This window comes from Sminthopsis crassicaudata, chromosome 6, assembly GCF_048593235.1.
Source record: "Sminthopsis crassicaudata isolate SCR6 chromosome 6, ASM4859323v1, whole genome shotgun sequence".
Lineage (NCBI taxonomy): Eukaryota > Metazoa > Chordata > Mammalia > Dasyuromorphia > Dasyuridae > Sminthopsis > Sminthopsis crassicaudata.
In genome coordinates, this window is record NC_133622.1 from 236,017,164 (window position 1) to 236,041,681 (window position 24,518).

At 52.0% G+C, this 24,518-nt stretch overlaps 3 protein-coding genes across 4 annotated transcripts in view; 1 reads left to right on the plus strand and 2 right to left on the minus strand.

The window, feature by feature from the left end:
- The window catches only part of PACSIN3 (protein kinase C and casein kinase substrate in neurons 3), a 39,605-nt gene that overhangs the window by 14,755 nt on the left and 332 nt on the right, over positions 1 to 24,518 (minus strand). The window lies entirely within an intron of this gene.
- DDB2 (damage specific DNA binding protein 2) lies at positions 6,072 to 19,530 on the plus strand. 2 transcript variants are annotated; one of them, XM_074273833.1, is made up of 10 exons: positions 6,072 to 7,405; positions 11,901 to 12,034; positions 12,438 to 12,629; positions 15,875 to 16,020; positions 16,880 to 16,979; positions 17,067 to 17,244; positions 17,422 to 17,564; positions 18,665 to 18,829; positions 18,945 to 18,990; positions 19,203 to 19,530. In XM_074273833.1, exons 1-10 carry the CDS (start codon positions 7,222 to 7,224, stop codon positions 19,343 to 19,345), a joined length of 1,431 nt encoding a protein of 476 aa, XP_074129934.1. In that variant the 5' UTR covers positions 6,072 to 7,221; the 3' UTR covers positions 19,346 to 19,530. The 2 variants fall into 2 exon arrangements, with proteins under 2 accessions (XP_074129934.1, XP_074129935.1); XM_074273834.1 differs by having other exon boundaries at positions 7,001 to 8,045.
- ACP2 (acid phosphatase 2, lysosomal) lies at positions 19,606 to 24,451 on the minus strand. The gene is made up of 11 exons (XM_074273835.1): positions 24,016 to 24,451; positions 23,329 to 23,424; positions 22,916 to 23,002; positions 22,363 to 22,515; positions 22,176 to 22,274; positions 21,997 to 22,086; positions 21,500 to 21,632; positions 20,771 to 20,853; positions 20,548 to 20,654; positions 20,288 to 20,463; positions 19,606 to 20,208 (listed from the first exon to the last, which is right to left on the minus strand). The coding sequence occupies exons 1-11, from the start codon at positions 24,157 to 24,159 to the stop codon at positions 20,075 to 20,077; spliced, it is 1,302 nt and encodes a 433-aa protein (XP_074129936.1). The 5' UTR covers positions 24,160 to 24,451; the 3' UTR covers positions 19,606 to 20,074.

Consider the following 24,518-nt stretch of genomic DNA (forward strand, 5'->3'; position numbering starts at 1 on the left):
TTGAGGACAGGAACCAATGCCGTCTATTTGTGATGAACGCTCCACAGCGTGGCAGAGCCAGATTTAATCATTTACAGATGATAACCAGGAATCAGGAAACAGAGAGCATGGAGCTAGAGACTACTCGATTTCAATTCACTGCAAACCCTCCCAGAAATGCTCCAGGCAGTCATTTGCAAACCACTGAATGCCATGACTTTGTGCACACACACTGGAAGATGAATTTATGGGTGGTTTTGCAGACTCAGCTAAGAGCATCGTGGGTCAATAGGCAGCTTGAGAAAAACTGGAATCATGTATCAGCATGTACCAGGAAAAAGATCTCCCTTTTTTTTTTAATTATCAAAATATATGTGTATGGATGATTTTCGACATTCACAGGAAAAAGATCTCCAGTGGTTGAAACCCCTTGCTGGTCGGCTCGAGGCAGAAAGCAATCCCAGGCTTCTGTTGATTCTGCAGCATTCCAGAGAAAGTTGCAGCTGGAAGGGTGTGGGGATCACACAGGGTAACCCCCTCATCTTACAGATGAGATTTGCCCTGGATTCCATCTCTGGTCAACAGCAGAAACAGGACCGAGGTTTTTGGCTTGGGGCTGTTTGTGTGTTCGGTCACCGTGGCACTCTGTCCCTACCAAACTTCCCAACAAAGCAGGCATATTTTGTCATTGCCTGACAGAGCTCGGGTCACGATGTCCCCTGGACTCATGGCCCGTGAGCACGAGAGCCTCATCTGCCCTTATCAGCAGCTTCTGAATGAATTGCTTTTATGATACTCTCATTCTATTCCTGGTACCCAAAGGCGGCCCCGAAACACCAAGAACAGGGCCGTCACACCCGGGCCAGCAGTGTCAGCTTCATACCCCGTTCATGGGTGTCCGAGAGCCCCGGGCTCCCTTTGTCCAGGAGATGGCCTGTGTGGAAACCCGCCAGGCAGCGGGGTCAAGGGGGAGAGCTCCTGGGATGTCCGGATCCTGATTCTCATCGGCATTCTGTGTTTCCCTGGGCCAATTCCTCCTCCCAGGAATGCCCTATCAGAGGAATCTTCACAGAGGGGCGGCTAAATATCCCTTATCTGCGGGAGGATGCCTTCCATAGCACGGGAACCCTTCAGCCTTCTTTCCAGGACCTCCAGTGAGGGGACTATTTCCTGAGGCCGCTGATCACCCTTGTGGAGAGCTCTGATTGTTAGGTTTTTGCTTATTTAACTTGTGACCCAGAAAGCTCTGGGCTTCCAGGGGCCAGATTTGGTTTGATCTTGCTCATATTTTCCCCACATCATATTTCCTTGGAGACATCTAACTCCTAGAGGGAGTGTATATGGCAGTGGGGATAGAAAGTCTGATGAAAGAATCGACTCTGGCTTCTGACTCTAGCTGTGTGAGTTTGAGCTAGTCATTTATACTGTTTGAACCTTGTATACACACAAACACACACACACACACACACACACACACACACACACACACACACACACACACATATATATTACAATATATAGACATATATACAATAATACAAATAGACTAGATGTCTTTGGCGGCCATGGGGTCCCTAAATCCTAAACAAGTATCCAAGGTATATATATATAAATCTTGTGTAAATACACAGATAAACACGGATACACGTACATACATGTGTGTATACACACATTTCAGTATAAGAGGAACAAGGGCAAGGAACTCCAGCTGGGAACTACGAAAGCAATGGATCTGGACATCTCTGTTAATTCTGCTAGCCTGATGAATTATTACCTCTGGACAAAGGCACTTCAGGGTTATTTGACGCCCATGAACCAGGAATGAAGCTGACACTGCTGTGTTGCAAGGCTAATGACTGAGGTGTGACTCTGCCTCATTATTAGTGTTTCGGTGCTGCCTTTGGCTACCAAATAAAATGTGTCTTTGTCTCTATGTATGTGTGTATGTATATAATCATATATGGCCTTGCAGAACTTACTTAACCCATCAAAAATGCAGGAAACACTCCAACCCAGATAGCCCATTAGCAACAACTGTAACTCCCTCCCTCTCTGCCCTTCACACTTCTGGCTCCCCTGTTATTGGGACTTTCTCACTGAATTTGAGATTGCCAGGGGAACAGACCCCTGACATTTGGGGACTCCCTTTTTCCAGAAATATAGTCAATCCCCAGACTGATAGTGCCACCCTGTGGCCTAGATTCCTTTGGAAGAGGAACAAACTTGGGGTTGCTGAACTAGGAACCCACCATTCCCTCTTTCACTCTAGAGCAGGAGTTCTTAATCCGGGATCTGTGAAATTTAAAGAAATATAGTTTGATAACTAAGTTTCATTGTAATTAATTTACTTTATAATCATAAAGATTTCATTTTATGCATTTAAAAAATGTGTTGAGAAGGGGTCATAGGCTGCACCGGACTGACTGCCAGAATGGTCTATGACCCTCAAAGGGAGGCTAGGGTGAGAATGATCTCTTCCTGATGAAATTATATTGGTTCTTTCTTTTTTCTTCCTTTGCTAGAAACCCACTGATTCATCCTTTTAGTAATATCTTCCGGAATTTTGCCAAGAATTGAAGTTGAATTTTCAGGCTCCATCCTCTTGTTTTTTTGAAAATTGGGCCGTTTGTCTATTTCTGGTCTGATGATATCTCATATGTTCTTCAAGATCTTTCAAAGATCTCCCCTTTGCAGTCCATTCAGCCTCCAAGAAATGTACTTAACCTGGTCTGGGAAACTTGAGCTAAGTCTCTGAAGGCAAGGAGGTATCTACAGCTTACCCCTGCTTATCTAGGGGATCGACTCCCATTAGCTATTTTTACTCTGTCCTTTCCAGGCCAAAGATCATTCCCCTTGGCAGAAAAAAAAACAAGGAACAGGTGCAGTGGAGCCTTTTTTTTTTTTTTGGTCTTTAGTTAGTGAACAGTGTGTTACTTCTTTGATCCTCCTTTTTCTTTTAAGATGGTCCATTTAAAAACCCTTTTATTGTGTGTAATTCTTGCATCGGCCGCCTTAGCTCATTCTGAATTTTAGCCCTTCTTATCCGACTGTGCTATCCTTTGGAATTTATCACAGCATTTGTTCTTGCTAGAATCTTTTGTACATGTCTTTAGGAAAAAATCTAGGTTGATCTGTGAGTTTCCTGTGCAACCATATTACTTTTTGGATACTCCCTTTTCTCTCCTCCTCAGAATTGTTTCTTTTTGTCTCTTCCAGAGCATTCCACCTCCTCCCCACCCCCCAGACTGACTTCCTTGGAAGAGTGATAGGATGTGAATCCTACTAGCCTCCTTCTGAACGCTTAGATATGTGTTCTCCCCCAGATCTAGTACATAGGCCCTACTGTACCAGGCCTTTTTCATGGATCACAACTTTCAAGATGAAGTGGTTGACCTCCCGCTCAAGGTTCTGTAATCCCACCTTAACAAAAGTTTCTCCTTTTGGGGAAAATCAGATCTAGAAGTTCTGCTCTTTGATTCTTCTACCTTTTGAAGGATGACAGTATTATTAAGGAAAGTTAATCAATTAAGAGCTCCTCTGTCTTGATCAGAGAGAGTGCTCTATCAGCTGTCTAGATAATTGAAGTCCCCCATCACTATTCCATCATGTGACCATGATCACTTTCCCAGAGTCTTCACCTAGTTTCTTGTTCAATTTAGGCAATCTGGAATACACCCTAGACATTATTGATTATTGATTGATTGATTATAATTTGACATTATTCTCACGTTGATTTTGATTCAAATATGGACCACAATGAGATTTTCTCATGAATATACATTCTTGATAAACAATGTTATTCCAACACTCTCCCAGCTTCCCATTATCTAGCATCTCTCTTTTGAATAAGAAATTTTTTCCCAAGAAGATCTAATCCAGTTCCAATTGATCAATGATGGACAGAATCAACTACACCCAGAGAAGGAACACTGGGAAATGAGTGTAAACTGTGAGCATTTTTTTGTTTTTCTTCTCAGGTTATTTTTACCTTCCGAATCCAATTCTTCCTTTGCAACAAAACAAACAAACAAACAAAAAAAAAAATACAGTTCTGCACTTATATATTGTATCTAGGATATACTGTAACATATTTAATATGTATGGAAAGCCTGCCATCTAGGGGAGGGGGAGGAGGGAAGGAGGGGAAAATTTGGAACAGAAGGGAGTACAAGGGATAATGTTGTAAAAAATTACCCATGCATATGTACTGTCAAAAATGTTATAATTATAAAATTAATAAAAAATTTAAATATATATATATATATATATAATTTTTTAAAAAGAAAATTTTTTCCACAAATATGGTTGTTTAGGAGGTTCGTTCCCCCCCCAAGTCTCAGTGAAATAAATGAGATGATTTTTCTTGTGCAGCAAGATTATTGTACAAATATATTGGATTTAGCCTATCTTTTAACATGTTTAACATATTTTGGATTACTTGCCTTCTTGGGGAGGGAGAGGGGAAAGGAGGGGAAAATTTGGAACACAAGTTTTTATAAGAGTCAATGTTGAAAAATTATCCATGTATATGTTTTGAAAATAAAAAGCTTTAATAAAAAAGGGAAATGAGATCAGATTTGCTATCCCTTAGCATTAGTGTCTGTAATTAGTATCAGTGTTTTGTACGTTTGTATGTCATCATCTCAGGCTATGGGTTTTACCAATTTCTGGGATTTCTGGGATTTCTCTCCTATGAATTTCTAGGGACTTCTGCTATTTTTCCCCTTACATAATAGCTGTTATCTAGATTGGTGGATCTGTATAGTTTTTTGAGGGTTTTTTCCCCTTCACTTTATTTTTTAACTTAAATATTTTTAATGTTATTTTCAAAATCTATGTAAAGATAGTTTTCAACATTCCCCCTTACAAACCTTTGTGCTTTGAATTTTTTCTCTTTCTTCCCACCCCCTCCTCAGAAAGCAAATAATCCAATTTGTTAAAGATGTGCAATTCTCCTATACATATTTCCACACATATCATGCTGCACAAGAAAAATCAGATCAAAAAGGAAAAAAAAATGAGAAAGAAAAAGCAAGCAAACAAAAGCAAAGGGTGACAATGCTATGTTGAGATCCACAATCAGTCCCCAGTCCTCTCTCTGGGGGCAGATGGCTCCCTCCATCACAAGTCTATTGGAACTGGTCTAAATCACCTCCTTATTGGAAAGAGCCACGTCCATCAGAATCCATCATCATATAATCTTATTGTTGCCGTGTTCAACGCTCTCCCGGTTCTGCTGGACAAGACTTTGTAGTGGGCAACAAGTCCACTTGAATCAGCAGGCAGGAATCCTTCCTCGGTCACTGCTTTCATTCCCTGAGCATTCTGAAATGGCCACATCTACATAGCAGAGTTATAGTTGTGCCTCACTCACTGGCTTTTTCTTCATCTGCTGGCAATCAGGGTTAAATGGCGCTCCTAACATCACACAGCTGTTAAGTGTCTTGAATTGAACAGCTCCAATTCAGCATGTCCAAAACAAAATTTAACTTTCTCCTCAAATCCTCCTCTCTTTCTAAACTACCCAGAATTGTTGAGAATATCATTATTTTCCCAGTCACCAAGGCTTTAAAAATGTGTCATCCTTGCTTGCTTTTTGGTCTTCCAATCACAAGTCTCTTCCTAATTTAATCTCTCCACTGTTCAACTGTTAAAAGTAATTTTTCTTGTTCTTTTTTTTTAAATTTGATGAAAATTTATTTTTAGCAAAGAAAATGCTATTTAAATTCATTAAAGGCCGTAAAAGCTAAAAAAAAAAAAACAACAACAATTTTTCATTCATATAAGAATGAAGCGATACCAATATGTTTTGGTTAAATCCTTCCCCTTCCCATCTCTCAAAATTTAGGAACAAAAAAGATGGTGTATACCCAAAATCTTGGGGACAATGTTCTTTAAAGAGTTAAATATTTTCAAATTATAAGTGCTTTATCATATGAAGTTGTTTATATAGAGAGACCCATATATGTATTCAATAACACATTGCTTATACACATTTACTCATTAAACCCGCATGAGGGCGTATAACTATATACATACATGTATACATTAACTCATGTATGATACATGAAAAAATGATACATTAATACCATAAAACAATTTAATAAATGAAAATTTCAGGTAACCAGATTATTTCTATGCACAATAAAAAGATTGGTTTTTTTTTAATTTACACATTAAATTGGTTAAAGTGGGTTTTATTTTTTCATTTGTTTTTAAATTTTTGTTGATACTTTTTATTTTCAGAAAATGTTATTTTTCTAAAGTCTAGATCGGACCGTTTCAAATGCCCTTCTCCAACCCACCGGCCACTAACAAAGAGCTGCAAAAACTTCCCCTTATCCTTGGGATCAAGTACATGAAATGGCTTAATTTCAGCACATAGCTTAATTCTTTGAATACAAAATGAATATTGGTGAAATCAAATTTTTTCCCCACTGCACTGCAGCTCTTTAAAGTTCCGTATTTCTATCCCTCACGCGCTGGGCACAGAGAAGGTGCCCTATGTTGAGGGGGGCTACCCGAGGACCCCAAAGGGGTACATGCTAGGGCGCATGGCAATGTCTGTCTCTCCCACCGAGTGGCATTTTTCGGTGCTCCCTAGCAGTCCCCGGGGAGCCTTCTGCATAGAAGTCTGCTTGACATCGCCCTGCCCCCCCCCCCCCCCCCCCCCGGCCACCCAGAAAAGTCTCCGGAACGTCGAGTGGAGCCCGTGGGGGGAGTTAGGGAGGCCCAAGAACGGAGCAGGCTGAGGAGGCATTCCCCATCCAAGTGCTCTCCCGGCAAAGGCGGACCTTCAGCTGGAGAACGCTGCAGGAGCTTTACTGCGAGTCGATTATCTTGTTTGGAAGTTATTTCCACGGTGTCTCCCTGGTGTAGCTGGAGAGCGAGGGGCTGAGGGAGGCGGTGGGGGAGGGGGTGTCTCTCTTTGCCACACAGCCTGACCAGCCGGGTCGCGCCAGCTTTACATTCACAGTCCTACGAGTCCCCGAGGCCTCCCGAGCATTTATTAAGCACCTTCTGTGTGCTTAGGGCTGCCCGTAAAAAGACAAACGGGGAACTAGCCTTCGAGGAGCACAGATGTGGAGCTGGACGGGATCCAAGCGGGCATCTGGGGCCCAGGGTCTCACAGGGACAGACTTCGGGTTTCTTCTTCAAGAAGACTAATTTTTTTGTTGTTGTTGGGGGGGGGGCACGCGGAACCCAGCAGAGGTCTCGGATGCAAGGAGCCTCGGCAGGCTTATGGGGGTCCCAGGCTCTCCCCAGCGCCTCCCTCTCTGCCTGCCCGGACCCCCAGCTGTCAGGACGGAGCCCAAAGCTACTGGCCAGAAGCGCCCACACTCAAGACCCCGAGGCTATAGCCGAAGTAGCAGCGCGGGAGATCCAGTCTGTGCAGAGACCGAGGGTCGTGGCCGCTATTACTATGGTAACAGAGAGGCGCCTCTCCCTTGAACCCGCCCTCAGCAGCAACGGCTGGACGAATTGACCAATCCCCAAACAGAAGAAGGATTTTTAACCAATTAGAAGCCTCGGAGCAGGAGCCGGTGTTCTGATTGGCTTCTGATGTTGTTGTCTTCCTGAGGCCTGGCAAAGGGCGCGGTTGAAGCGGCTTCAGAATCGCCAACGAAACGCGTCGACGACATCTTGATTCCTGGCCTAGATGGGTGGCTGAGCGCGCAGTGCGCAGGCGCCATCCGCGGTTGTTTTTATCCCAATCCCACCGCTAGGCGTTCGCCTTTTCCGGCTCGCCGGCTTCCCCCCCCCTCCCCGGAAAGGGCTGGACCTCCGGAGGAAGGGGGCGGAACCAAGGGCGGAAGCTAGTTCGAGCGCGGCGCGTGTGAATCGGCTTGCTGTCGAGTGGCCGGGTCTCAGGGCTGTCCTCGGAGCCCGCTCCGGCCCGGCCCGTACCCGCTGCTCAGGGCCCCCTCGCCCTCCGAGCTTTGGCAGGATGGCCCCCAAGCGTCCGGCGGGCCTCGGCAAGAGGAGCGCCCCGGCCCCGGAGCCTCCCACGGCCAAGAGGCGGTGTGTGCGGACCCCCGGCCGCAGAGGCCGGCCGCCAGCCCGGGGTATCGCAGACCTCCCTCCCTCCCCAGCCCCGGGGCCGACCCCAACGCGTGTTGGGGGATGGGATCTGGAAGGGCGGGAGGCCGGGAGGCCCTGGGCGCGGCCTCCGGGCGGCCCCTCCCTGCCCTCAGGGTGCTTCGCGTCCCTCGGGCGGGGGAGGCTGCACCACGTGGGCCTCGGAGTAGACGGCCGACCACCCGGGAGAGAAGCCGCGGCTTTGGGGCGGACTTTCTGCCCCGGGGGGCGCCGTGAAGCACCCCAGAGTCCCGGCCGTCGTCCCGCCAGTCTGGAGCTGAGCTCCCGGCGAGGGCGGTCTTCAGTCTGGGGGTCCCGGGAAGGCCACACTGCCCGTCACGCTTAGATAAATGTAATTCACACCAGCAAGACCTAGGGAAGGAACTTTTTTTTTTTTTTTTTTTTTTTTTTACGAATTTAAAAGGATCCTGCGTCCAAAAATGCAGAAAACTGTGAGAGAATTCTCAGGAACGAGGGAGAGCCTTGCAGAGCCACAAGGAGACAGGACCACTTGTGAACTCCCATTGGGCTAGAACAGGGCTTCTTAAACTTCCATTCACGACCCCTCTCTGCCTGGGAAATTTTCCCATCATCCTGAGTCTATGTAAAATAGGCGAACAAATCCAACCTTTACCGGTTACAAATCACCACCGGGGGACTTCTACGGTCAGTTATGAGACTCCCCCCTCCCCCAACACGGGATCGAGAGCCAGAGTTTAAGAAGCCCTGGGCTAGAGTCTAGGGGGAAAGGGGAGCAGTGCCCGGAGTTCCGAAAGATCAGTCGGAGTAGTTTCTCTGGCTGCACGTGTATCCCCTGTCAGATGGTTGATTTAGGAAGGGAGGGAGAGAGACTCAGGCCTCAATTTTTAAAACTCATGTTTAAAAATTGTTTGTACATGTGATTGAAAAACACATTCAATAGAAAAAAAGAAACAGGCTAGAGCCAGGATGTGAAGTGGGAAAATGTCTCAGAGCCAGTAGGGGAAGATTGTTGAGGAAGAGTGCCGTGGTCAGAGTTGGGCATCCCAAGGTGGTTTTAGTTTAAATGGACAGAGCAGGATGGGTGAGAGAAAGGGACTGGGGTCAGAGAAAGGGAGACTTGTAACAGGTTTTTTTTTTTTTTTTTTTGAGGCTAGGGTTAAGTGACTTGCCCAGGGTCACACAGCTAGGAAGTGTTAAGTGTCTGAGACCAGATTTGAACTGGGGTCCTCCTGAATTCAGGGCTGGTGCTCTATCCACTGCGCCCCCTAGCTGCCCCTTTGTAACAGTTTTGTGAGGAGGGAAACCAGAGATGATCTTGGTGTACAGTGGGCTAAACTGCACCTGCTGAGGGACAGAATCCCAGGTGACTGAGGGTGAGGGTGGAAGCAAAGCTGGGACCTCCAAAGAAATGAGGAAGTTTGGAGGAAGTCAGGGGGTTAACAAGCATGGAGTTTATCTTGAGATGAGGAAGGAAAAGACATCATGTGTAGAGGGGGAGAAAATATAAGATGTAAAAGGGAGGAATTTTTTTTTTTTCTCCCTTCAGGCTGGGGGACTTGCCCAGGGTCACACAGCTAGGAAGTGTTGAGTGTCTAAGACCAGATTTGAACTTGGGTCCTCCTGAATTCAGGGCTGGTGCTCTGTCCACTGCGCCACCCAGCTGCCCCAAAAGAAAAGGAATTTACTTATTTCCCGCAAGGGCTGCTTTTTTACTCTTCCATACACCCCTCCCCTTATCTTTCCCTTGACCCTGCTGTCCTCTCAAGTCAACAGCTCTTATCTTTATTTTTCTCTGTAAAGTAGGAGGTCAAGGTCCCCTGGAGGTGGAGGGAGACGGTTTGTAACATTTGGTATAGATAGGGATGCCATGGGAAGAATGGACTAATCTGGAGCTGGCCCCAGATGTGATCAGATAGCAAGTCTGTAGTTGTGTGATTTCCAGAGGTGTTTGTTCAGCCATGAGTAGGAGTAGAGAATGCAAATGGTGGCAGCAGCAAGAGGACAAGAGGGAGAAGGGCTGAGGGGCTGGAGGGGGCTGGAGCTGGATAGAGTGACAGCATAAAGGTGGAGAGGTGTAGTGGAGATGCAGAGATGAAAGGCACCCTGCCAACCAGGAGGAACTGGGCCATTGTGGGTCGTGGCCGGGACCTGCTGTGTGTGGTTGAGCCCTGATAAGTATGAGGGCAAGGGGGGGAGGGGAGAAGAGGACATCCGTGTGCTTATTCCTAGATTCGAGATCTAACCAGAGCCTGGGTGGAGGAGAGGTGTTGCTGAGTGGGGGTTTGGGGGAGCACTGAGCCAGAAAGGGGCCTCCAGGAGAGGAGGGAGTTGGGAGAACTGAAGGAGGCCTTGTGGGGGAGTTGGGATGTCACAGGTTTGGCAAAATGGAAGCAAGTGACAGGGCTGGGAGGGCAAGGCGGAGCAGGCCGAGGACCCCATGGGGCAGGGCTGAGGTCAGTGAGGACCGGAAGGAAGGGAGTGGGAAACAGCTGGAATGACACAGGGAGGGGGCCTGAGAGAAGTGGGAGACAACTTAGAACTTCAGAGCTGGAAAGCAGCTTTCAGGTCACCCAGGGCTTGAGCATCAGCTGCAGTTCTAACCCTGAGCCTCGAATGTCCAGTCTGGAGCTCTTGCCGTGGTCCTAGGGAAAGCTGCTACCGGAAACCAGCTTGGGAACATGTATTTTTTGTAGTGTGTGTGTGTGGGGGGGGGGGAGGCTGCGCTTCCTAGCAGTTCTTTTCAACCTCCCCCTCCTCCAGGCCTGGTCTTGGCTGAACCAAGAGGCGCGTTACATTCCCTTTCAAAAAGCTCCTGAGCATTTCCCAACACCATGTTGGGCCAGGGTTTTTATCCTTTTGAATACTGGTGGAAGCAGATGGGTTGTTGGCCACAGCTTAGCGTTCTTCATTAAGAGCCCTTTGATTTCATGGAATTTTGATACAATTCCTTAGGACCTCTAGGAAGGATGATGGCTGAAAGGTTTTCCTGTTCTGTCTGAATATCAGAATTATTCCCTATTAGTTTCAGATGGCTCGCTGGGATTTAGAACTGGCCGTTCCTTGCCATTTACTTCCAGATCACTATTCAACCCGACAAGAATTAAGCATTTATTATATGTCAAGACACTTTCTGTTTCTTATGGAGCTATGACTGGTGGCCTTGGAGCTTATGGAAGTGTTTAGAACCATTCCAGTGGCAGATGACAGTGGACTTGGCCCCCTGGAGTAACTCCCAAGACGCTGATAGCTGCCGAAATTTAGATGGTGATTTGTGGCCATGATGACCTTTGGGTCAGCTTGATCTTTTGGGATGGAAAGCACTAAAACTATCAGCCGTTTCCCTCAGGGTCCCTTCCAGGCATCTGTGCTTAGAAATAAGCCACTTGGTTTGTAGGGGGGTGCTTTTTTGCTTTTATATCATGTACCGTCTTGGATTAAAAGTTGTCATCTGAAACCCACCGTTACCTCAGGGAGCTTCCCGAGAGCCATTTTAGAAAGCCCACAAGGCAACTCCTGTTCCTTATTTTCCCTGTCTCAGACACCCACAATTCAATCATCTTTTGGTTTTAATTCAGAATTGCTGCCCTCAGTGGAGTATTTCCTACTTTCTGTATCTACTTACTAGGTTAAGAGGAATATGGAGCAGCCCTGACAGGTAGTGAGTGTATGGTCATGGTGGGTAGAAGTGATGTTGGCTCGTTGTAAAATGGGGGTCATATCTCTTCGGCTTCTCTCATTCCCTCCTTTTTTTTTTTTTTTGTTGTTGCTTTCAGAAGCAAAGTCCACTTCCTTTTCCTTATACTGGGGGAAGATGATAGGTTTGGGAAAAGGGGGAAACACTTATCTCTTCTGCTTGGCAGGCTCTGGCAAAGGGGATGGTGCTGGGATAGGCTGGAAACAGCGTGCACTGATTGGTCAGAGGGAGTCGCCTCATAGCATCATTTGGGCTCTCCACCAACATATCCTGGGAGCTCCTCAGCCATCATTCCACCAGGTGAGATCTCTTGAAAATGAATGGGGATGGAAGGAGGGCCCTTCAGCCTTGGCTGCTCTTGTGGTGACAAATTAGGGGACAGCCCGCTTGAGGTGGTTGCATGTTGAGGGAGGGTCAGATTTTTCTGACTTTACCCTGATCCAAGTAACAAGCCTCTTAGTCAGGGGGGGAGGACCGTGGCCTACCCGTAACGGACTGCGGCTCATATTGGTGATCTCCTGGTGGCTTGGCTGGAGTACCTTCCCAATGGTAATCCCCGGTGATTAACTGGCTTGAAGCCGAGAAGATCAACTCTGTGTGCTCGGCAGCGGGGTGACAGCCACAATAGGGGGAATTGTGGGGGGGTGCTTGGAACTGGGTATGGATGTGAATGTCTGAGGCCACTCCTTCTCTCTGCCCCCAGTGTCTTCAGAAGGTCTTTTTGCACTCATTGGGATCCTACCGACTTTTCCGCACAGCCAGTCCCTTTGATCGGAGAACAACCTGCCTGGAATGGCACCCAACTCACCCCAGCACTCTGGCCGTGGGCTCCAAGGGGGGAGACATCATCCTTTGGGACTATGAAGTACTGGATAAAACCTACTTCATTAAAGGGGTGAGTTCCTGGGCTGACTTTGAAGGAGAGTCTTTTTCCTGGTCCCTGCTTTGGCTTCTCTGAGGTGTGAGGCCCTGGGGAGGATTTCTTAAGAAACGGGTGAGCAAGTTGGGTTGAAGGGAAAGCCCCCTCCTCAAATAGAGATTGGGTACAGAAGGTGCTTGGGAGGGCAGATGGGACATTAGTATTTAAAAATCTGCAATGGCTCCTGGAAATCAAGCCAGGGTATCCTTTGGGAAACCCCGGAAAGACAAAGGCTCTGAATGTTTGAGGGACTCTGCCGTGGGAAAAGCTAAGCTAGGCTCCCTTGGGGATCTGCCTGTTATAAAGGACACACAGGACTTCAGAGCAGGGGCTGCTGGGCAGATAGAGAGTAGATCCGTGGCTGAGCCTTGAAGGGGAAGACAGACTCCTCTTAGTGTCATAAAAGGGAGTTTTCCATGTGTTGGACAGGGGCAGCTGAAGGGACATCATTGGAGAGAGAAAGGGAGGGATGGGCCTGGAACTGTAATCCTAATGCTGCCCCGGGTCCCGGGTCACCCTCCATTTCCCCGAGCTCCTTGATTCCCAGGCCCTGCAGCCTTAGAGGCTCCCCTCACTGTCTGGTTTTTGGTATCAGGGCTGGGTGCTCTTAATACTAAGCCAGAGAGAGGAAGCTGACTTGCCTAGTGGTCAGTGAAAGTAGTTTTTTTTTCTAAATTGCTAAAAGCAAGCATCATGCCCCTAGAACTGGGGTATCAAATTCTAATAAAAATAAATCCCTGTAGGCCACAGAATACCTAGAAAACCACAAATTATCATCATCTGACTATACAACTATTTTACAACTATTTAAAGACTAATTATTGTGACAAATATCCACTCAGATAGATAAAAAAATCATTTTGTCTTCAAACAACTTATTTTCATTGATAACTGACATCCTGGTTTCTCAAAGTATATTTAGATCAAAGAAAAATTGGCAGAAGGGACCTCAACTTATGCAGCAATGTTAACTAAATTAAAAATTTTTGAGCAAAAATTTAAAAAAAAAAAAAGATCATTATCTGTTATATTTTATTAAATATTTCTTAATAACATTTGAGTCTGGTTCCTGCTGACCTTGTACTCTAGAGTTTCGGGTGGCCCTTGGGCCTTACTTGGACCCCTGTGCCCATGTTTGACAGGCACTTATAATCCCAGCCAAGCTGGACCTGAAGACGGGAGGGGAATGGAGGGATGCTGGGTGCTCCTCCCCTTCCTGACACAGCCCCAGCCTTTGGGACTAGAGCCTGGAACAATTCATTTTGAAATCACTCCTGAGCTACCAAGTCTTAGAAAAAGGCCCTGCAACAAGCTAGAGACCAAAACACCTTGAAACTCCAGAACCACACCTAAAATTCCAATGCTTAGCACAAACAGGAAAAAACCAAACCCCAAGCCTATTCTCTCCAAAGAAACAATCGGGAATTAGTGCGTAAATCTTCAGCAGGCAGGCTTCTACATGATAGACTGTCTCATGGAGGGCGTTTGGCTCTCTTGTGGCACGGGGAGGTATCTGATGGAGGATCTGGCCCGTCTCCAGGGAGGATTTCCACCTTTGGCTGCACCCAGGGAGCCAACAAGTAGTTTAGCCAGGGTGGGTCAGGCCGGCTGCAGCCAGCCCCATAGAGGATCTGGCCCAGGGCTCCATCTACCACACATCCAATAAGGGATGGTTTATTCTGAACCCCTAAAAAAGCACCAGCACCCCCCCCCTTCAAGGAGTTAGAATGAAAGCACTTTTCTTGATCCCTGGGGAGAGGGAATTGGCTAACTTTGTAAAGTAGCTCCTTCTCACTAAATACTTCTGTACAAACAAGGTCCTATTTATGCAAATGTTTCTGTAAATAGACATAGGGAAGTTACCCAAGAGTCAATGAGCTCTTGGGGAGTGAGATAAAATCTCAGCTCAGTGGAGAAGAAAATGATCTCAGATCTCACCCTAGATCTCACCTGGGGAGTTTGAACTTAGCAGTTTCTAAAGGTAGAGGCCCTAGTAATCAAGGGACCTGGTGACTTCTCCACATGGGTGAGAGTCAGGATTTCTTTTCTTTCTCCTGTCTCTCTTGGACCCCACTTCTCTTTCTCCAAAGCCCCCCAGTACTCAGTTTTGGGGGGCCAGGAGACACATCTCCCTCCCAGCGAGCACACGGTTTCTGAAGGTTGTCCTAAAGGGAATTGGCCCTGCCATGGGGGGTGTTTGATAGGGCTCCGGCTCAGACTTGGGCAGACCCGACTTTTGGGTTGCCCTCAGCAGATCCTGGCTATGGCATTTAATCTCGTTCTGCCTGTTGCTCCTCCATTATATGGGGTAATAATGATACCTCTTGCACAGGGTTGCTGGCAAGGAGATGCTACGTAGAGTGCTTAGCCCCGTGGTTGCACACAGTAGGTGCTTGAGATAGGCTTCTTCTTTTTCCCCTCCAACTCTTTCATCTCCTAAGCAGATGATCAGTCCGGTGTGGCCCTGTGGGAGCTGGCCACTGACCCAGGTCTCTGGCTACGAGAGGCAGAGGATCCTAACAGTGCCCGCTGTTTACAAAGGCCTTGCTCTTCCACCCAGCCCCTCACTCCTTTAGTTGGCACAAGCGCAAGCTGGGAGAGGAGGAAACTGACTCAGGCTGTCTCTGGCCCGAGGCTGGGTGACTAGCGAGCGATTAAGAGAGCTGGGCCTAGCATAGGGTGTCTTAGTGCTCCGGCCCAGTCCAGCCAAACTCCCTGAACCAGATTCAAATGGAATCAGGAAATGTTTAATTAGACAAAAAGACAACATGGATGATGTTTTGTGGTTTTCCAAATCCATATGCTGCCAGCTGTGATTCTTTTTGAGTTTCATACCGCCACTCTAGGCTCTGCCCCCCCATGGCCCTGCTGACAAGGGGATCCCAGTCTGCCTAGTACCCAAGGAGCAGCAGATTCCTAGTGCTAGCCAGGCCAGGATCGGGAGGAATTGCTTAAATGTAGTGTAAGGGTGCCGAGTGAGCTGTCCTTGCAGGGGCTCAGTTGGACTGGGCAGCTGGGCAGAAGGCTGGGAAGGGGAGAGAGGCTCAATGGAAGATCCAGGAGACTCAGCGTTGCTCATCCCCATCCTTCCAGCCGTAGCTCCTGAAGCCTTGGCTTGTGAATTTGAAGTCTCTGCTGGCGTTGGCTGGACCTCAGGGCCCGACTGGCATTTCTGGAGGTAAGAAGTGGCTCAGGAGCTCCTTGTGATTTTCTTCTTTCAGATTGGAGCTGGAGGCAGCATCACAAGCATGAAGTTCAACCCACTCAATACCAACCAGCTGTTCATTTCTTCAGTGGCGGGCACCACCAGCCTCAAGGATTTCCTGGGCAACACGATTACAGTCTTTACGAGCACAAACACCTGGGAGTAAGCAGCTGCCCATCAAGGCAGAGGGGCTCCTGAGATCCAAAGGGAGCACCCAGATCCCCTTTCCCTTCCTCTGGGGCATAGAAAAAGCTATGGCTATTTTCTTGCTCCGGTGCCCTTTAGTCCTTCCAGTGTGAGGGGTCCCTTCAGGGACCAGGACTGAGTGGCAAGCCTTTGCTCAGTAGCATGGGTGGTTCCAGAGGAAATGGCTGGAAACTTGCTCCTCCCTGAAGACATCCCGTTCCTTTCAATGTGACTCAGAGAGGAGGCGACTGGGCTGCCTGTCTCACTGGGCCTAGCCTTGGATGTTTGAGGCCTATGCCTGGGGCCTACCTTTCTGGTCCACCCAGCAAAAGGCCTTGGGCATGGAGCACCTGCGTCTCCTGGGGGAGGAAGCTAGACGAGGGCCTGTGTGTGGTGTCGGTTTGTAGGAGGGAGGAGTTCTCGGAGTCTTGACTCCCCGTCATGGATTTCTGCCCGACGGGTGGTCAGGTCAGGCCTGCAGCCCCCAGCCTCAGGTGCCACTGTGATTCTCAGCCACCTGACAGTACCTGTAGCCTAGCCCCAAGGGTCTGAGGGAGCCCAAGCAAAGCAGCAAACTCTCTCCTTTCCTGTCTGTTGGAGAAGCCAAGAGGCAGGTGGGGGCCTCCAGGGCCTCTGTCTTCTGAGTCCCTGAGACTTCTCCTCCTGGCTTTCCTTCTGCCACTGGGGGTGGGGAGGGGGGCGAGCTGCCTCCAGGCCCCAGCAGCCACAGCAGCATCACATGCTCAGTCCTGGCCCATCTGCCACATCCCGATGACGGTCCCGGGGCTGTAGGAAAGCACGTGGAGAAGGAACGCAATCCCATTTCTCCCTCCAGCTACTGGTACACCAGTGTGGATGTGTCTGTCAAAAGTCGTGTGGTGGCCACCGGAGATAGTATGGGCAATGTGATCTTGCTGAACATGGACGGCAAAGAGGTTTGTTCCCTGGAACTCAGAACGCCAGCTCCCTCCCTCTTCCATCCTTAGCGCCTGCAACTTGACCTCAGCCCTTTTTCTCTGCAGATCTGGAATCTCAGGCTCCACAAAAAGAAGGTGACCCATGTGTCTTTGAATCCTCTCTGTGACTGGCTGCTGGCCACAGCCTCGGTGGACCAGACGGTGAAAATCTGGGACCTGCGCCAGATCAGAGGGAAGTCGTCCTTCCTCCACTGGATGCCTCATGAGCGTGCTGTCAGTGCAGGTGTGAGAGGAGGGAGGGAGCTGAGCCCGCTCCCATTCTGTGGGGATGATAGCGATGAGCTTCCCAGAGTGCTCCTGCAGAATTTTCACTTGGGTACTGAGTAAGAGGGTGGAAGGAAGAAAGCCAGTCTGAGGGTACCCAGGCCCCACACTGAGAGGACTTCTCCTACTTGTCCAGCTTATTTCAGTCCAGACGGGACCAAACTCTTGACCACAGACCAGCACAGCGAGATCCGAGTGTACTCTGCCTCCCACTGGGCATGTCCCCAGCATCTCATTGCTCACCCGCATCGCCACTTCCAGCACCTTACGCCCATCAAGGTGAGTAGCAGGAAGCCTTTGGCTCAGGAATCAGCATTATGGCAAGGTTCTGATCAGAGCTGCCCTTCCAACATCCGCCAAGGTCATCTTCCAGAACCCTCTCCTTGGGCAGCCACGCTCCTGTCCCTCCTTATTTTCTCTGGGGGCCCTTTCTCAGGATTGTCTCAAAGAACTCCCTCACCTGGTTCTGATGACTGCTCAGGTACTTATGCCAAAAACTGTTCTTCCCGGTCCCGCTCTCCATATATGGCTCTTCCCAGCAATCTTGCGCCATCTAAAAGGAAGTTTGCGGTCTCCCTGCACAGTTGCTTAGCCCAACCCCATGCCCGGCATTGGCTCTTCCCAGGTTCCCAGATGCCCAGCGTGAGAGTTCTGGGTGACCTCTTTTGGCTTCCCCCTGATCCTTGGCAGGATTCTCTCAAAAACATGAGCTTGGCCTTTTGCTCGCCAAGACCACTGCGCCAAGCCAAACCCTCTGCCCTTCTAAACACCATCGAGAGCCTCTCTGGGGCAGTTTGTGCATTGCCTTGTACCCTTACCCACAGACCCACAGGGTTCTTGGTTGATTTAGGCCAAAGCTTCATGGAGGCCACATGGCTTGTGTGTTCCCGGGCATGTGCCAGCCACTCTGGCAAGCAGACCCACCCAGAGCAGGTGACCTGCTGCCAGCATCACGCACGCCACTTCTTTTCAAAAGGAGGATTTGTGACATCTTACTGTTTTTGGCCTACCTTGTCCCTGCCTTTCCAGGTACCTGGACTTCGTGTCTCCATATAGTTATCATTTGAGTCTTGCACAGGGATCCTTGATCCCCCCTAATTCTAGATTTCAGCTTTGTTTTAGGTGATTGTAAACATCGATCCGTACTACAGCTGTTGGACTAAATCAGTTTGTACACACCCACTTACAGCAGAGGGGGCCTGCAGCTGGCAAAGCCGCCTGGCAGAGTCTGCCATGTCCAAGGCTTGCCCCACCCTGTCCCTGTTCTTGGCCCTTGCAAGCACCTCTGTCTTCTCCCAATCAAACCACCTGACTGCCAGGCCCTCTGAGGGTCCAGCATTCTGGGCCCACCCATCACCGCCCTGTCCTTCCTCTCCCAGGCAACATGGCATCCCCGTTTCGACCTCATTGTGGTGGGCCGCTATCCAGACCCCAACTTTGTAGGATTCACTCCTCATGAGCCTCGGACGATCGATGTATTTGATGGAAACTCAGGGAAGATGACATGCCAGCTATATGACCCAGACTGCTCCGGCATCATCTCGGTGAGGTCCGGGTTTTGTTGGAAATGGAATGTGGAGACGGTCCCGGAGCTTGGACCCAGAGGCCCCCGGCAGCCTTCCCTTCTCTCACACTCGACTCTTCTTGTCGCCCTTGCAGCTAAACAAGTTTAATCCCATCGGGGACACCCTGGCCTCTGCGATGGGTGAGTACAAAGGTCTCCTGCCCCAGCTCAGTGATGGCAGCTGCCGGCCTGAGCTCCCCCCCTCGATCAGTCCAGAAATAGCCACCAGACATGCTGCTGGCCAGTTTCTGTCACCAGCCTCTCCTGGCCTCAGAACCCCTGAGCTTCCCGGGGGTCCAGTCCCAGGATACCTGGAGGGGCAGAGAGCAGTGAGTGCTTCCCACCTGTCCCAGGTTACAACATTCTCATCTGGAGCCCCCAGGAGGTTGTGCGCAGTAAGCAGGAGGGGCTGATGAAGGCAATGAATGAGCATGGCCTGGGGAGGGGCCGCTCGGTCCACCAGCCCTCCCCTCGGAACCGACCTGGCCAGAACTAGCCAGTGAAAGTGGCAGGACCTGGGCCCAGAAGAGCATGTAAGCACCAGAGAAGGCCATGGAGCCCCCTCAGGCCAAGGCCCTTTGCCCTGGATGCCTGGGGGGCTCCTCCCCGGAGTCTGGCTAGGGGGGCTGGCAGTTTATTTTGGGTTATCTCACTATTAATAAAGTTCTATCCACTTTGGAAGTCTGAGTTCTTTGGCCACAGCCCGGCGGAAGGAGAGGCTGCTCACCTCCCCACAAAAACACAAGAAATGCCACGGAGAGTTCAACATTTTCATTCCCCTGGGCCACAGCCCAGGCTGTCCAGCTCACGACCTGCGCTTGCCAGGGGCTTGTGGGGACCCCCCACCCCTTTATGTACATTCTTCAAGTCAGCTCAGGACATAGGGGAGGGGGCATGGCAGCTGACCCCGAGGCTTCTGACCTCAGTGACCTGGCTATGCTAGGCCTGGGGGTGGTGGGAGAGATGGAGCATCCTGCCCTGCTACAGCATGGCCCCATCCTCCTGCTAGGTACCTATCCAGCATGAAGCACCCATGCTCTGTCCCCGGGGGGCCCGGAGGGAGGAGGCAACAAGGTCGCAGATGCTGGATTGTGGGGGGGGTCCCGGCCTCCCCCTAGCCAGGCCACAATCTGAGGGCACTCCTGTCTGCCGAGTGGAAGGGGGCTAGGGGTCAGGGACCAGCCCACCTCCTCCCCGAGAGTGGAGGGAGGGGGCCCAGTGGTTGTCAGGCGTGGTCTTCCCCATCGGCCACATGGCGGTACCCCGGAGGCTGGGCCTGCATCCGGAAGAGGACTGTGAGCAGCAGCAGGATGAGCAGGAAGAGGATGGAGCCGCACACGGCCAGGGCCACGATCACCTCTGGGGATAGAGGAAAGGAAAGTGTCAGGAAAGAAGGAGGGCCTGGGCCGACTGGACAGCAGAGAAGTCCTGGGCTCACCTGTGTCCGCCAGGCTGCCCATCACCTGGCACTCCTGGTCCCAGTCCTCAGGCACGAGGGGCAGAGTGAGGCGCAAGAAGTCCGGGAGGGGGCAGCGCTGGGAGCAGCCGGGCAGGGCCAGCGGCCACGGAGCTTCGGTACTGTCATTCCGGAAGTACATCTCCACTGAGAAGTTCCTGGGAGCCACAGAAAAGCTGAGCCTTCCTTCGTGCTAGGGTCCCGCCCCTGCCCCCCACCCCAAGGAAGCCACCTCAACTCACCCGTCGTCTTCCTGGTAAAGTTCAAACATATGGCAGGAGGCGTAGGGAGCCTGCTCACCATTGTAGACGTCCAGGGCCATCTGCAGGGCCACCAGTGTGGTGTCATGCTGCAACAAGAGAGCTGCCATGTCCCTGCCGGTCCCAGGGCCCTTCCCTCCACATCCCTGCCACCTGCCCAGGGACCGAGGGCCGGGGAAACCGGAGGCACGCAGCTGCGACTCACCGCTGAATAGACCAGCAGCTTCGGGTGCCTGGAGGCCGAGGCCGCCCACGTCAGGTTCTTCCGGATCTCGGCCAGGAGGACCCCTGAAGGAAAAGGGGGGGATGTTGGGCCGGCGGCAGCCGGCCGAGCATCCTCCTCACCCACTAGAAGAGCTTCATCGAGCTTGTGATCTCAGAAGACAAAATGGGCTTCAGGGTGGCCACCAGCCCAACTGGGAGGGTCCCTGAGAACCTTCAGAACCAGGGCCCACCCTCCCAGAGCGTCCTGCCAGTTGTCTGGGATAATGGAAGGCTCTGAGGGCAACTGGGTGGCCCAGGGGAATCAGGAAGGCTCATCCGAGTTCAGATTCGGCCTCAGATTCTTACTAGGGACCCTGGGCAAGTCATTTCACCCTGTTTGCCTCAGTTTTCTTATCAGTACAATGAACTGGAGAAGGCGAGGGCAAAGACCCCGGCGACTCTGCTGAGACAATGCCAAGGAGGTCAGGCAGACTGCGGAAAGGCAGGAGTGACTATAACTAGGGAGCTCTCCAGAGAACACCACACGCGGGAAAGATGAGCCACTGGCCTGGGGAAGATGGGACTCATGGAGGGCTCCTGCAGAGGGGAGGTCAGCCTGTCTACGACAGCCAAGTGGTGGCGGATGGAGTCTGGTCACAGACCCCTGAAACATCAGGGGGACTTTGGGAGACTCTGAGCAGGGGAACAGCGGACCGTCCTTGTCACTCACCCCCCTGAAGCCGGGCCTTCTCTGTGGGCCGGTACATTCCAAAAAGGAACCGGAAGCTGAGATCCTTGAGCTGCCGAAGGTGCTGCATGGTCTGGGGCGAGGCCCAGGGCGGCAGGCGCAGTTGGTGGGTTTGCTGTACAATGTACGGGCAGCTTAGCACCGGGAGGGCTGGGGGGGGCAGAGCTCCCCGAGTGGCTAGTGCATGTGTGCGTGTGCCCTCATGAGGGTTAGGGGGGAAAGGGGAGGGGGGGACCGGGGATCGCCAGCATGTCTGGGAAGGGGCAGACAAGGAGAGGAAGCCTCCCTTCAGGCCTTCTGAGTCAGCAGAATGTGTCCTGCAGAAGTGCTGACAGTTAGGAAATCATTTCCCATGCTGGGGTTCTCCCACGGCCCCGGGAGGGGAAGCTCCCCTCGGATGACTCAGCCCAGGATGGCAGCCCCACCCCTGGCCCCAGCACCTGGCCTGAAGGGTCCCGGGGGGGGTCTACAGCCCGCACCTCACAAAAGAGAGTGTCGTAGATGTTCCAGGCCGTCTCCAGCGTCAGGTCTGGGACTCCCGTCTCATTAGCCACCATCTCCAGAAACAGCTGTGAAGGCAAACCAGCTGTGGCGACGTCCGTTTCCTGCGGGCTGGCGGCTCGGCGTCCTGCCCCGCTCCCCCCGCCCCCCCACTTACAGCATTGCGAGCAGTTTCATTTTGGTATTCGGGGGTCTGGCGAGTCTCATTCTGTAGCTGCTCGAAACGAGGACACGGGCCCAATGGGAACTTGAGAAGCTGTGGCCAGAAAGAGCCGGGCAAAAGGATCAGTGATCGATGAGCCCGGGAAGAGGGGCGCCCAGGGGCGAAGGGCCACCGGCCTCACCTTGTCCTGGGCCTCCGGGACTGTGTGGACAGGGATAGGCTGCCACGTGACGTTTGGATGGAAGGCCTGCGCCCCATCCACCGGGAAGAGTCCGGCCAGGTTAGCCTCGGCACTCATGAGAGTGCGGTCAAAGTCTGTGCTCCGGATGTAAACCTGCGGGAGACAAGTGGGCCAACATCGGCCGGGCCTCCCAGCGGCCTGACCCTGGGCCTCCCGGGACAGCGAGATGGCAAAGAGCGGGGCCTCCCGGGGCCTCCCAGCAGCCCGAGCCTGGGGCTTGGCGACAGCTGCACCCACGCTTCTAGGACAACTCCAGCCCAGCTGGTGGTTCACTTAGCCATAAGTCCCAACCACCAGCTGGGCGGGGGGGGGGGGGGGGGGGGGGGGATGGGGAACCCTCAGGAGGCCACTCAGGTGGAGCTGGGCCTGCAAGCAGATGTCCCTCCCCACAAGGGCAGAAGCAGCGGGAGCCTCTGTTCCCCGAGGTGGGGCCAGGCAAAGGGAGGCACCGTCCCTCCTCCCAGAACCGCCCTCTCTGGGTCCCCAGGCTCACCTCTTCCCGGTGGTAGGAAGCGTTGAGGAAGCCCCAGTAGCGCTCCCGAAGAGCCTGGCCCAGCTCCCAGTGCTGGAGCATCCCCTCCTGCAAGGCAGACCCGAGGGTGGGTAAAGCCCCAGAACCCAGCACTGCTGGGGCCCCCAGGACCAGCATTCCCAGGTGAGCGGGCCAGCCACAGGTGGCTCCCGCCCGCACAGAATGCCGCAAGGCCCGGAGGACTGGAGGAAGCCCAGAGGACAAGGCTCCCTATGCAGCGCTGTGCCCAGCAGGGGTGGTCCGCTGAAGCCCCCTCCCCCCCAATGTTTAAAAGCATTAAGCAATCACAGGATCACACGGGGAAATTGACAACCGTTATCAAAATGTCAATAAAGCAAACAGGATCCCAGCCCTGGGGGAGGGCACCCGCAAACCTTGGTGAGCTGGCCGAAGCCCTGGGGCCATTGGCTCTCCTGGTAGGGGTCCTTAGGATAGGCCTTAACGGGGGACCGATCTCCATGGCGATACAGCTGAGGAAGGGAACACCGGCTCTTCCAGAGGGTTCTGAGCACCCCTTACTGCCTGTTTACCCAAGCCCAACCCCATTCACCCCAAGTCCAAATCCCGACCTCCCTGGAAACCTAAGGGCCTCCCACAGTGTCATGGGGGGACACTGAGCGTCTGGGGGGAGGGGAGGTGCAAAAAGGGGAAAGGTCAAGGTGGTGAGCACTCTTCAAAGCAGAAATACCCCCAAACCTCTTCCCTCGACTGCCCCTCCCCCATCGCAACTCGGCTCTCTCCCTTTCTTTCACATCGATCCTCCCTCCTGATGCACTGACCTCTGCCCCCAGAGAGAACCGACTTCCTCACCCAGAGGTCTCTGTCCAGCATGCTGAAGCCCCCTCCCCCCAACAGTCTCCAGACCTGATCCCCCCTCCCCCATCCCCTAGGCAGACACCCCCTCCTCAGACCCAAAGATGCCCAGCCCGGAAGCCCCTCCCCTCGAACCAGACTCCCCCAGGTCCCACGGCCTCCGTCCCGCCCAGGGCCTGGCTCCCCCCGGCCGCCCCCGCCCCTTGACTCTGCGTAGACCCCGTGTCTCCGCTCCCCATCTTCAGCACCAAAATCACGAAGCGGAGGCTCCGGGCCTGCGCGGGCGGCACCAGCGACAGCAGCAGCAGGAGGCCCAGGCCCAGGCCCCTGCCCACGAGCAGCGGCAGCGGCGTTCCCCAGCGGCAGCGGCTGCCGGACCGTCCACCTGCCATCGCCGCCGCCGCCGCCTACTGAGGGGCCTGCGGCCCCGGAACCCTACTCACGGCGCCAGCGAAGCTGCCCGGACGCGCGGGCCGGGGCGCCCACAGGAAGCGCCAGCGCCGCCATCTTTTTTAAGGGGGAAGGAAGCCAGGGCCGAGGGAAGGGGGAGGGAACTCGGCCTGTAAGTAGGCCGAGGGCTCCGGGGGGCGGGGCGGGGGAGCGTGGGAAAGGGCGCGAGGCCTCCGGCTGCAGACCCTGCTCTCTCACTCCCTCCCGACAGGAGGCGGGCCCCCTGAAACCCACGCAGGAGGAGGGGAAAGAGCAGAGAGCGCCCTCCAGAGGCGGAGCGCGGCCGCGGGCGCGTGGTCCG